The 13,332-nt window shown below is 53.7% G+C and overlaps 1 protein-coding gene across 8 annotated transcripts in view; it reads right to left on the reverse strand.

Annotated features, from left to right (window-relative positions):
- Positions 1–13,332, reverse strand: part of PPIP5K1 (diphosphoinositol pentakisphosphate kinase 1) — a 232,677-nt gene that overhangs the window by 66,143 nt on the left and 153,202 nt on the right. Inside the window, exons 31-32 of one of the 8 annotated variants that reach the window (XM_030577302.1) lie at positions 10,852–10,952; positions 6,060–6,474 (exon numbers count right to left, since the gene is read on the reverse strand). The exons of 5 other annotated variants lie outside the window; for them this stretch is intronic. In XM_030577302.1, coding sequence (XP_030433162.1) covers positions 10,879–10,952 — 74 coding nt within the window. In that variant the 3' untranslated portion in view covers positions 6,060–6,474; positions 10,852–10,878. Of the gene's footprint in view, positions 1–6,059; positions 6,475–9,477; positions 10,953–13,332 lie in introns of those variants that run through there. 2 more of the 8 variants (XM_030577303.1, XM_030577299.1) reach the window with 2 other exon arrangements.

Consider the following 13,332-nt stretch of genomic DNA (forward strand, 5'->3'; position numbering starts at 1 on the left):
AGAGAGCGACGTCCGGGCGAAGGGACCACTCGTGTGACAGGAAGGATCTGCTCAATCGATCCGCCAGCGTGTTCCGTACTCCAGGGAGGAAGGAAGCCCTGAGGTGAATGGAGTGGGCTACGCAAAAGTCCCAGAGTCGTATCGCCTCATGGCACAGGGAGGAGGACCTGGTGCCGCCCTGCTTGTTGATATAGTACATGGTCGTCGTGTTGTCCGTGAACACGGCGACACAACGACCCTGAAGCTGATGACAGAACGCTTGACAAGCAAGGCGGACCGCTCTCAACTCCCGCATGTTGATGTGTAGCCCCACCTCCTCCTGGGACCACAGGCCCTGTGTCCGCAGGGCCCCTAGGTGGGCCCCCCAGCCTAGATCTGAGGCATCCGATGTCAGGGATACCGAGGGCTGAGAGGGGTGGAAGGGAAGACCCGCACATAATACGGACTGGTCTAACCACCAGCCGAGAGAATCTAAGACCTTCTGGGGGATTGTGACTAACATGTCTAACGGTTGCCTTGCCGGCCTGTAATGACTGATAAGCCACAGCTGGAGGGGCCTCATGTGGAGCCGAGCGTAATCGGTCACAAAGGTGCACGCCGCCATGTGGCCTAACAGGGTTAGACATGTCCTCACTGACGTCAATGGGGCTGACCGCAAACGTTGAACGATCGCCACCATGGTCTGGAACCGTTGCAGAGGCAGCGAGGCCCTGCCCACAGTGGCGTCCAGGACGGCCCCGATAAATTCCACCTTCTGCGTGGGCCTCAGGGTGGACTTGTCTGTGTTTATCAAGAGGCCCAGACTTGCAAACATGCCGGTGATCACGCGGACATGGCTGTTGACTTGCTGTTCCGACGTGCCCCGAATCAACCAGTCGTCCAGATAAGGGAACACGTGGACACGGTTGCGCCGAAGATGCGCCACGACAACTGCCATGCATTTTGTAAACACCCTCGGGACCGTGGACAGGCCGAATGGGAGGACTGCAAATTGATAATGAAGAGCCCCCACAACGAAGCGGAGAAAGCGTCTGTGGCGTGGCCAAATGGCAATGTGGAAATACGCGTCCTGCATGTCGAGGGCGGCGTACCAGTCTCCCGGATCCAGGGATGGAATAATGGTCCCCAGGGATACCATGCGGAACTTCAACTTCACGAGGTATTTGTTGAGTTCTCGCAGGTCGAGGATAGGCCTGAGGCCCCCCCTTGGCCTTGGGGATCAGAAAGTAGCGGGAATAAAATCCCTTGCCTTTCTCGTTTTCCGGAACCGCCTCTATAGCTCCTTTGCTGAGGAGCGTCTGCACCTCCTGCCGAAGGAATTGCTCGTGAGAGGGGTCCCTGAAGAGGGACGAGGAAGGAGGGCGGGAAGGAGGAAATGAAACAAACTGCAGGCGGTATCCCGTCTGCACCATGCTTAAGACCCAGCGGTCCGATGTTATTTGGGACCACGCCGGGAGGAAAAACGAAAGGCGGTTGGAAAACGGGGGGGAAGGATCCATAGGGGAAACTGTTACCGCGCCCTCGGGCGCACCTTCAAAATGAAGGCTTAGGACCAGGCGGGGGTTTTGAGGAGCCTTGGTTCTGCCCCCCTTGGTCCCCGACTGCCTGCGCCTTCCGTTCCTGCCGCGGCGCCTGTAAAGGTCCTGCCGCTGGCGGAACTGGGAAAACGGCCTACGTTGCTGCTGTTGTTGCGACCTAAAGGGTCTACGCTGCGTCACGGGGGTGTGCATCCCGAGGGACCGCATAATAACCCGGTTGTCTTTTAGACTCTTGAGTCTGGGGTCTGTCTTATCAGAAAACAGGCCCTGGCCTTCGAAAGGAAGGTCCTGTATGGTATGCTGGAGCTCCGGTGGAAGGCCGGAAACCTGCAGCCAGGAGATGCGACGCATCGTAACTCCTGACGCGAGGGTACGGGCAGCCGAGTCCGCAGCGTCCAAGGAGGCTTGTAAGGCCGTGCGTGCGACCTTCTTGCCTTCGTCCAAGATGGCCGTAAACTCTTGGCGAGCATCCTGTGGCAGCAGCTCCTTAAATTTGTCCACTGCCACCCAGGAATTAAAGGCATATCTGCTCAGCAGGGCCTGCTGGTTGGAGACCCTGAGCTGCAGCGCCCCAGCCGAATACACCTTACGGCCAAGGAGGTCCATCCGCCTGGCTTCTCTGGATTTGGGGGCTGGAGCCTCCTGGCCGTGACGCTCCCTATCGTTCACTGATTGCACCACCAGTGAACCCGGAGTCGGGTGTACATGGAGATATTCGTATCCCCTAGAAGGGGCCATGTACTTCCTCTCGACTCCTTTCGCTGTCGGAGGGATGGAGGCCGGGGACTGCCAGATGGTATTGGCGTTGGCCTGGATGGTCCGTATGAAGGGCAGGGCGACCCTGGTGGGAGCATCAGAAGAGAGGATGGTTACAATTGGATCCTCTATCTCCGAGACCTCCTCTGCCTGCAGACTCAGATTTTGAGCCAATCGCCTGAGGAGGTCTTGGTGCGCCCTGAGATCCAGCGGGGGGGGACTGTTGGAGGAGGTACCCGCCACCGCCTCATCCGGGGAGGAGGAAGATGAGACCCCAGGCACGAGAGTGTCTAACTGAGGGTCTTCCTCAGCCCTCGCCTCTGCCTCCGGAGCCGCAGCGGAGTCCTGCTGCTTGGACCCTTCCTCCCCTTCCGGGGAGGGAGGGGGGCGAGACAACGAGGCTTCAGGGGCCCTACGCTCCGCAGTCGCCAGTCTAGCAGGGAGCTGCTGGGGGCCCTGGGCCTGATGGTATGCCCAGGGTGTCCAGAATCCCCACTGTTGTGGGCCTTGGTCCTGCAGCGGCGGATCACCGAACAGCGCCGCCTGCCTGTCGGTGCCCAGCGCATACCCGCTGTCCGTCTGGGAAGATACGGACGGCTGTCTCGAGGGCCATGGTGGGGCCGACCCTGGATGGTAAGGGTCTGCGCGGGCCGGCACGGAGGATCGTCTCGGTGCCGGGGACCGGTGCCGGGAGTCATATCGGTGCCGGGATCTGTCACGGTGCCGGGATCCTGATCGGTACCGGGCGCCGCTTCGGTGCCGGGACCTGCCACCAGCTCGGTGCCGGGAGGTCGACCGGGACCTGCCACCAGCTCGGTGCCGGGAGGTCGACCGAGACCGGGACCTGCCACCAGCTCGGTGCCGGGAGGTCGACCGGTGCGGCGAGTAGCGTCGGGACCTGCTCCTGGAATCGCGGTGCCGGTGTCGACGACTGGAGCCTGACCGCGACCGTCTCGATGCCGACCGGTGCCACGAGTGCGACCGGTACCGCTGAGGGGAGCGGTGCCGGGACTGTGAGCGGCGTCGGGATCTGGAGCGCCCAAGACGTCGGGACCTGGATCGTGAACGACTGTCTCTGGGCGGTGCCGATATCATGGGCTTGCCTCTGGACACGACCCGCACCGGAGGTACCGGGGGTGGCAGCCGAGTGGGCTCAGTCAGGGCAATAAGGTCCCGAGCCGAGGCGAAGGTCTCCGGTGTGGACGGGACCACTATCTCAACCCCAGATCTCATGGGGGAGCTCGGCGGTACCGGACTCAACGGACCCACCGGGCCCGGAGTCAACGGTGCTGACGGTGCCGGCGGCGCCACGGCCGATGTCGAGGCCGGGCGCTCTAGCCGGGTCTGCCTGGCCGGAGTATCAGACTTCGACGGCCTTGGCTCTGACTCCAGTGCCGGAGAGGGTCGGTGCCGGGGAGTCTTCTTGGTGCCGGAGCGATCCGGTGCCGGTGCCGATACCACGGCCTGCGAAGCCGTCGGGTCAAGTGCCGCCTCCATTAGGAGAGTTCGGAGCCTTTGATCCCTCTCCTTCTTTGTCCTCGGCTTAAAAGCCTTACAGATGCGGCACTTGTCGGATCTGTGCGATTCCCCGAGGCACTTCAGGCACGCTTCGTGGGGATCGCTGGTAGGCATGGGCTTCTTGCAGGCCGCACACTGCTTGAAGCCCGGCGAAACAGGCATGAGCCTGGCGTCGGGTGCCGGGAAGGGCTAAGCCCCCGGCGAAGAACTACTTAACTATTTAACTTAACTATCTACTTAACAAACTAATTAACAACTATAATGGAACTAGAGATGAACGATAGATAAACGATAGAGAACTAGGAGAGCTAGGGACGTGGAGGACAGCTATGCCGCGCTCCACAGTTCCAACGACCGACACGGCGGTAAGAAGGAACTGAGGAGCGGGCGGGCCGGCAGGGATATATATTGGGCGCCATGGCGGCGCCACTCCAGGGGGCGACCTGCCGGCCCACTGGAGTTGCTAGGGTAAAAAGTTTCCGACGAACGTGCACGCGCAGCGCGCACACCTAACTGGAATGGATGTGAGCAATCACTCGAAGAAGAACTGAAATATTCTGAGGTCCCATCTGTAGCTGACTGGCTGTCTTAGCACCTGTCCATTAATATGACTGGCTCCGGGCCAAATATGTTGTGCCTCAACCAAGAACTACATGAACTTGGGCCCAGATCCTCAAAAGGTCTTTGCATGTCTAACCCACACTGAAGTCAATGGACAATAGAGGCCTAACTAATCTTTGAGGCTCTGGCCTTGGTGACTTCAGCTACCTGCTGGCTCTGACGTGGCTGCTCTGAACAATGACATTTTCACCTCTCTCATGGAGTCTGTTAGTTCAAAATACAGTTGTGGCTTTGCTAGGTGAGGGCAGGGCCTATAGACTCATACTGAATTGCAGCTAGCATTGTCCTTTCCCAGGAGTCCTGTTTGCCTTTTGTCAGTCTGGCCTCTGGTTCTGCATGTCTGTCATACTAAATAATTGTTACTCCCCTTCTTAACAGCTACCCTGCAGTAACAGGCCCCATCAGTTACCATTGGGGGCTTTACAAATTCCCCACTCTTCAACCATCCTAAATTCCCAGCAGTAAAAGCCTCACCCCCAACTACCCATCACTTTCCCCTCTGCCTGCCAAACCCATTTCTCCCCTCTGGTGGGTTCAGGGCTAGAAGAGTTGGCAAGCTGGCATTCTTTAAAGCAGGGGTCGGCAACCTTTCAGAAGTGCTGTGCCGAGTTGTCATTTAGTCACTCTAATTTAAGGTTTTGCGTGCCAGTCATACATTTTAACGTTTTTAGAACTCTCTTTCTATAAGTCTATATAATACAACTCAACTGTTGTATGTAAAGTAAACAAGGTTTTCAAAACGTTTAAGAAGCTTCATTTAAAATTAAATTAAAATGCTGATCTTACGCTGCCAGCCTGCTCAGCTTGCTGCCAGCCTAGGGCTCTGTTCACCTAGGCCAGCAACGGGCCGAGCGGGGCCTGCGGCCGGGATGGCAGCTTGCAAGGGGCTAGCAGCCAGGACCCCAGACTGGAGGGGGGGGTGTTCAAGGGTCAGGACAGAGGGGTGGGGGTGAGGTTCAGGCCCAAAGGCTGGGTGTGTAGGGGGGTGCAGGGCCGAAGGCTGGGTGTGTGGGGGGTTTTCAGGGGTCAGGGCAGAGGACTGAGGGGTGTGGGGGGCTGCAGGGCAGAAGGCTGGGTGTGGGTGGGGTTCAGAGTTGAGGGAGTGTGGGGGGGTTCAGGGGTCATGGCAGAGGGCTGTGGGGGTGTAGGGCAGAAGGCTGGATGCATGGGAGAGTCAGGGCAGAGGGCTAGGAGTGTCGGAGGGTTCAGGGCAGAAGGCTGGGTGTGTGTGGGGGGTTCAGGAGTCAGGGCAGAGGGCTGGGAGGTGTGGGGATGCAGAGCAGAAGGCTGTGGGGGGGGGTTCAGGGCAGAGGGCTGGGGTGCTCAGCTCGTGGGGGTGCTCCCAGCCCCCTGCCCTGAGCGGCTCATGGCAGGGGTCTAGAAGGGATATGCCATTCTACCCCTTCCCAAGGCCCCGTCCCTGCCTCTTCTACGGAGCAGCAAGCACGCTGTGTCTCTTTCCCCTCCCCCCCCCCGCTAGGGCCATCGGGGCAGGGAAGGAAAGGAGGAGGGGCAGGAGAGCACCACGCTGGGGGAAGAAGCGGAGGAGGGGGGAAGCTTGGCTGCCCCAGGACCAAGCTTCTGCCTCCTGCCCCCGCAGGAGAGAGCGATGGGCGGGGGGGCTGAGTGGGGCTGGGGGCCGGGACCGCGGCAGGCAGCGTGCCACTCAAAATTGGCTTGCGTGCCGTGTTTGGCACGCATGCCATAGGTTGCCAAACTCTGCTTTAAAGCATTTCTCCAGATCCTTTGGCTTCCTCTGCAATGGCAAATGGGGGAAAAAAGTCAAGGTGCAGGATTTCTTTCCCTGACATCTGTATGACCAAAAATGTGATGCCAGAGGGTGGCCCTGGGTTTTTCCCCACAGAGGAGTTCTCTGATCCATCATAGAAGGATCCAGTTACAGGGTGCTGCGATGCTCTTCTGGTCTGAATCTAGCTGCAGCAGCTATTTCATTCACCCCAAGAGAGGATCACTGCAGATGAGTAGAGCATTCAGGTTCTCTAGGAATTACAGATCTCCTTGGAGCCACTTGCTTTTATATCTGTGAAAAACAATAAGCACAAGCAAACAAGCAGACGTAGGTCCTCTGCATCAGTGACAAACTCAGTTGCAGTCTGGTTCTAATTCTGCCTCAGTGCAGACAGCCATGGTGGGTCCTATGGGTCCAAAAGCTGATTGATAGGAAGAGGCCCTGACTACCCTCCCCAGTCACCTGGATATTTTGCTTGAGGCAGCAGCTTCTGAAAGGGCCAATCTGGGAGAAAGGGTCACAGAAGAGTCTGCCTAATGGTCAGAAGTGCTGATTCCTGGCAGGGGTTGGGCTCAGCTCCCACCGCCCCATTTGGAGCACAGCCCAGATGGTCAGATGTTGGTGTTCTCCTGCACATTCAACCTCTGCTGTATGAGCTGTATGCCCAGGCAGTCACTGTCCAAGGCAGGCCTGCAAACAGCAGACTGCAGGCCTGACAGTGGCTGGGGACCATCCCTGGCTCAACAGTCCCTCCATTTCCACTGGGGCCTCAGTGAGGCCTGACTGATGTAATGAATTCACCAGAGTCTGTCTGTGTCTCCTAGGACATGCCGGCGCCTCTGTTAGGTTGTTTTTCCTTTTGACTTAAACAAAGGCTCTGCTGAAAGCTGGCACTGTTCTGTCTCCCCCATACAGCGTGCTCTGTCATGGGACAGCTGGCTGTAGGCAGCAGCACCCTGAGCCCCTAGTGAACAATGACTGCTCTCAGGCAGGCACTGTGTGCTTGTCATGCTAATGAACCCACCGCCTCTGCATGGAGGCTCTGCTTCCTTATGGTGCTGTAGCACAGTGACACTGACAGACTGGCAGAGGGGCTGTGACCCAGCCAGCTGCCATGTTCACTAGGAGGCAGCATCTCTGCTCTAGGAAACACAATCACCCACGTGGAAAGGGCAAACAACTCTCTAAGGCCTGGTCTACACTATGCGTTTAAACCGAATTTAGCAGTGTTAAACTGATTTAACCCTGCATCCGTCCACATAACGAGGCCCTTAATATCGCTATAAAGGGCTCTTTAAACCGGTTTCTGTACTCCTCCCCGATGAGAGGAGTAGCGTTGAAATTGATATTGCCATGTCAGATTAGGGTAGGTGTGGCCGCAAATCGACGGTATTGGCCTCCAGGCGGTATCCCACAGTGCACCATTGTGACCGCTCTGGAAAGCAATCTGAACTTGGATACGCTGGCCAGGTAGACAGGAAAAGCCCCGCAAACTTTTGAATTGCATTTCCTGTTTGCCCAGCATGGATCTCTGATCAGCATGGGTGGCCATGCAGTCCCAAATCCAAAAAGAGCTCCAGCATGGACCATACGGGAGATACTGGATCTGATCGCTGTATGGGGTGACAAATCTGTTCTAGCTGAGCTCCGTTACAGAAGATGAAATGCCAAAGCATTCGAAAAAAAATGTCCAGACTACGATACAGAGTCCACAGCACAGTGCTGTGTGACAAGCGTAATGGAAAGCCAAAGAATCAAATGGATGCTCATGGAGGGAGGGAGAGGGGACTGAGGACTCCAGCTATCCCACAGTCCCCGCAGTCTCCGAAAAGTATTTGCATTCTTGGCTGAGCTCCCAATGCCTGTAGGGTCAAATACATTGTCCGGGGTGGTTCAGAGTATATGTCGTCAATTCACCCCCTCCTCCCACCTGTGAAAGAAAAGGGAAAAAAATCGTTGCTTGATTTTTCAGTGTCACCCTATCTCTACTGCATGCTGCTGGTAGATGCGGTGCTGCGGCACTGAACAGCAGCATCCTCTTCACTCCCTCCCTGGTGGCAGATGGTACAATACAAAAGGAATGATAGCCATCCTCGTCGTCATCCAGTGAGTGCTCCTGGCTGTCCTCAGGTGAGGTCGGCCGGGGGCACCTGGGTAAAAATAGGAATGATTCCCGGTTATTCCCGGCAGATGGTACAGAACAGCTGGTAACCATCCTCATCATAGCAACTGGGGGCTGAGCTACATCAGCCCTCCCCTTTCATGTCTAAAGAAAAGATTCTGTATGGCCTTGACTATCATAGCAGCGGGATGCTGGGCTCCTCTCCCCCTCACCGTTTAATAGCCTGCCTGGACTGGGCTGCCTCCCCCTCATTTTATCTCACTAAAAAGTCAGTGTTTCTTATTCTTGCATTCTTTATTACTTCATCACACAAATGGGGAGACACTGCCACAGTAGCCCAGGAGGGTTGAGGGAGAAGGGAAGCAACGGGTGAGGTTGTTGCAGGGGCACCCCCTAGAATGATATGCAGCTCATCATTTCTGCGGGCTCTGACACAGAGCGGCTGTGCTCTCTGGTTCTCTGATGCACTGACTCTCTAGTACACTTGCCCCATATTCTAGGCAGGACTGACTCTATTTTTAGATAAAACATAAAGGAGGGAATGACTGGGGGAGTCATTCCCATTTTTGTCTTTGCACCCACAGCTGACCTCAGTGAGGCTAGCCAGGCGCACCCATGACAGCAGCAGCTGGTCAGAACGACTGATAACCGTCATCTCATCACCAATTTACAGTGGCATGGCAGACAGTACAATAGGGATGGTAACCATCTCTTCTACTTTGCAAAGGCTGTATAGCACTGCAGTACCACCTCTGTCAGCGGCATCCAGTACACATACGGTGACAGTGACAAAAGGCAAAACGGGCTCCATGGTTGCCATGCTATGGCATCTGCCAGGGCAATCCAGGGAAAAAGGGCGCAAAATGATTGTCTGTTGTTGCTTTCACAGAGGAAGGATTGAGTGACGACATTTACCCAGAATCACCTGCGACACTGTTTTTGCACCATCATGCATTGGGATCACAACCCAGAATTCCAGTGGGTGGGGGAGTCTGTGGGAACTATGGGATAGCTGCGGGATAGCTACCCACAATGCAGCGCTCCAGAAATCGACGCTAGCCTCGGTACATGGACGCACAGCGCTGAATTATTGTGCTTTGTGTGGCCGCGTGCACTCAACTTTATACAATCCGTTTTACTAAATCGGTTTATGTAAAATCAGAATACTCCTGTAGTGTAGACATACCCACACATAAGGCTGGATTTCCAGTTAGGCACATGCCAAGGGGTGCCGGCGTCTGCATTTTTTTACAGCAAACATGAAGGTCATCTGTAGGCGGGGTGGCACTGAAGATGCTGTGCCTAGGAGCATGTAAGGTGTAAAGCCAGCCCTGCTCTCAGACGCACTTGCGGATAGGTGCTTGGCTTCCCTGGTCCTGAAATTGCTTTCCTTGCACTGCATTCTCAAAGTGAGCGATTCTTCCTCAATGCTTGTGCTGCCCCGGATAAAATGCTGCACTAGGCCCCTCATTTGCATGTTAACTGTCAGGGTTACCAGCATGTCAGAAGTTGTTCAAAACACATATTGGGGGAGCTCCCCCCCATGTCTCCCTCTTACTTCCTAATTCAATCAAATATCCAATTGAAAATTGCTTTCAGCGCCCTCTGTGGTTGGAGTATGCATAACAGCACCACAGGCAATCTTGTTATGAGCAGATGTTCTGACATCCCACGCCGGCTTCAAAGCAATGGAAAGGAAATGCAGGGACTGCAGCCGCAGCTGAGTTAGAGGGTAATGTATCACATCACAAGCAGTTGCTATTCTAATTCCAGACAAAAAACACAGGGCTTGTCTAGACACAAACTTGCACCAGTTTAATTACCCTGATTTAGTTAAACTAGTGCAAACCCCTGTGAGGACACATTATCTCATTTTAAAACGGGTTACAGTGGTTTAGCTTGCTCTGTATGTAGAATGTAAGGTACAGGAGCAAGTTAATGACTAAAATACAGGATTAAGTTGGTTTAAGAGGGTCCACCCACAGACTGAATTAAGTCTTCATAAAATCTTGCCTGTACTTAAACCAGGACAGCTGTGTGTGGAGCAGAGCTCTGGGGCAGTTGCAAAACCATAACAATGACGTCAAAAGTAATAGATAAGAATTCTGGGATTTTTTAAAAAGGCCAGGTGTGGCTAAACTGAGATAAAGCCACCAATGTATGAGAATGGGCTTGCATCACTGCAGTTCAGGAGGTCAACATCCACTTCTGGCTGTGCGTCCCTCTGTCACCGTGGTAAAGTTACTTCATGTCTCTGGGCCTCCACTTCCCACCCATCAAATGGCGATAACAGGGCCCTGTCTCACAAAGGTTTTCTGAAGCAACATTACTGCACGGTTGTAAGGTGCTTTGAGCTATTCTCCTGGAAAGGAGGCACTGGAGAAGTGCAATGGGGAAATGCAGAGTTAAGTACCTCAAGTGACCTTAACTCTGCCCCCCAAACCTGCCACCTCACGCACACTCCTAGCAGATTGCAGCCTATGAACAGCACGCTGAAGGCATGTGTACGCTGCTGAATTATTGGCAATGAGCCATAATACACTGACCTCAGCAGCTCTCCTGTGTGCCATGAGCTAGGTCTCAGCCTTGCAGACCACGAGGAAATCATCTTGGACAAGGCTCACCTGGAATGTTGTGCTTGGAGAAGCTGCAGGGGAAGCAGAAGTGTAGCGGTATTTCACTCAGTGACAGAGCTGTACAGAGCCAGCAGGAGGGCTGGGTGTGGAATGAGACAGAGACAATGCAGAGAGCAAGATATGAAAATATGAGGGCTTCCCTGTTCTAGGTGGAAGCTGGAATTGAGGCAGCCTTTGGTGTGTATATGAAGGGTAAGAGGCTCCTCCAAAGAGGGAGAGCTGAAGAGTCTGTGAAGTGGATTAAGGTTATGTATGGTAGCACACAGGAGTATGTGGCTCCATCATCTCCCCCATTCTAGTCAACATATGCACAGACCTGCTGGGGAGAGCATGACTCAAACAGCCACAAGATCCAGCTTTATATCCAAGGCAGAGTGCACTATCTCCTAGCTCTCCCAGTGCCTGAGGGAGATTAGTCCCTGGATTCAAAGCACATGTCTTCTGGAAATGTTGGCCTCTCCCAGTTCTCTACTTGCTCCTTCAGCCTGCCCTTCAGAGGGTCCTACTCACGCCCTCATCAGTGCTCTGTGGGAGTCCCACCGGGCTCTGTCCTTGCTCCTTTTCTCTTCCCCCTCTATGATTTATCTCGGGCCAAGCTCATCCACAAGCAGACATTTAACCCTCTCTATGCTGACTACTCTCAGATCAACCTCTCTACTCCAGCCCTGCCAAGCTGGAGAACTGAATTTGATCCCAGCCTCTGCCACAGAGTTCCTGTGTGATGCTAGCAAGTAACTTAAACCAAACTTTCACAGGCGGCCACAATTGTATGTTCCTTATTTTCTAGATACAGTGTGATCTAAGCGGGGATCTGGAGTGTTTTAATGAATACAAAGCCTGATCAGTTTTTGAATTAACTAGGTTTTGTCCATCAAAGGGTAAATCTTCAATGGGCATCTGAACCTCTTTAGGTAAACCAGATAAGGAGGAGGCCTCCTCCTTGCCACCAGTTGCTATAGAGCTACCCTTGTGTCCCCTGCTTGTAAAGCTGCCTGCAGGGATGTGTTGGCAACTGATTGTCCTGCTGAGCAAATGGACTTAACCCCTCTGTGTGTTCTCCTGGGAATTTATCCACAATCTCCACTTCCTTGTCCCACTGCATATAGTGACACTTGGCTAACATAGCCTGATGATTTGCTATCCTGGCTTGCAAGAAGTATATTTTTTTTACTAAAAAAAAAAAAAGAAAAAAAAAAGAAAAAAGAAAATCTAATATTTTTTAGAGGTTGGTTCTTTGCCCTTTAGGGCAGACTTTGTAAACTGCTTAGATTGCACATTGGCAGCAGTGATTACTAACAAGGTGAGTATCAGAATACTCCAAATCCTCAGATGGAACTTGGTATCTCCAATCCATGCATTTCAATGAAGCAGAGAGTGTGGCTGGGGGAGACCATAAATCCTTAACAAGGCTGAAGATTCCCTTCTTCAGTGGCAAAGTACCACACCTCTGAGGAGCCAGTTACAGAACCTCAAAAAATGTATAAGCCTTCTCTTGAACCATCTCAAGAAGAATTTCAAGGATTTCTACCATCTTTTAAACAATTATTGAAATCCTCAGCAGTAGCAGGGACAGATGAAATCACTACTTCATCTGAGGGGGGTTGATGGAAAGCATGGAGGTGCTGATGGGGTCCTCCTGACGCTCCAGGTCCTTCCTTCACTCAGCAGTTGCTGCTCCTCTGGGGTGATCTCCTGCCCAGGAAGAGTGAGAGGGCATTTGAGGTTTAGGCACTGAAGATTTATTTCTGGCTCCTGAAGGAAGAAATGGAAATTGACTCTGGAATGGAGTTTGTGGTGTCCACATGGCCAAGTTTGAAAGCCATAGGAGTCTGGCATATTGGGCCAAAGAGGAGGCATCTATGAAGCATGTGGAGTTTCAGGTACATCATCTCTGCAGAAGGGAAGAATTTCATCTATGCTCTTCCCCATCCCTAGATCGGTCGGGTAGGAAGGGTGCTGGTTTAGAAGGATTCCTGCTAGAAGTGGCTGCAAATGAGGAAAAACCCACCAATCGAGAAGCAGTGCCTAGAGCCACTGAGACTTGAGTGGGAATCATGGATTTCCTCTGACTCTCAGGTGGATGAAGTAAGATCTTCATCACTGGTACCCAAGACTGGGGTACCAGAGATGATTTTGAAATCATAGCAGAAGCAGACACATTGGGAAGAGAAGACTCCAGGGTGACTCAGTCCTGGGGGGGAGGAGTGTAGAAAATGCCCCCTTAGGTGCCATCAGCACTGGAGATCTGTGTTCTGTGGAGAGTGGTCCCAGGTGAGTCAACACCAAAGAAACTCTCAAAGTGCTGTAGGCGAGGCACTCTATGTAGTTCAATGCTGCTGCTCTTTGGATGGTGCTGCGTCCGTCCAAGGTCAATGACATGGTGCTGTCTTT

The sequence above is a fragment of the Gopherus evgoodei genome, chromosome 10 (assembly GCF_007399415.2).
Source record: "Gopherus evgoodei ecotype Sinaloan lineage chromosome 10, rGopEvg1_v1.p, whole genome shotgun sequence".
NCBI classification, from domain to species: Eukaryota; Metazoa; Chordata; order Testudines; family Testudinidae; genus Gopherus; species Gopherus evgoodei.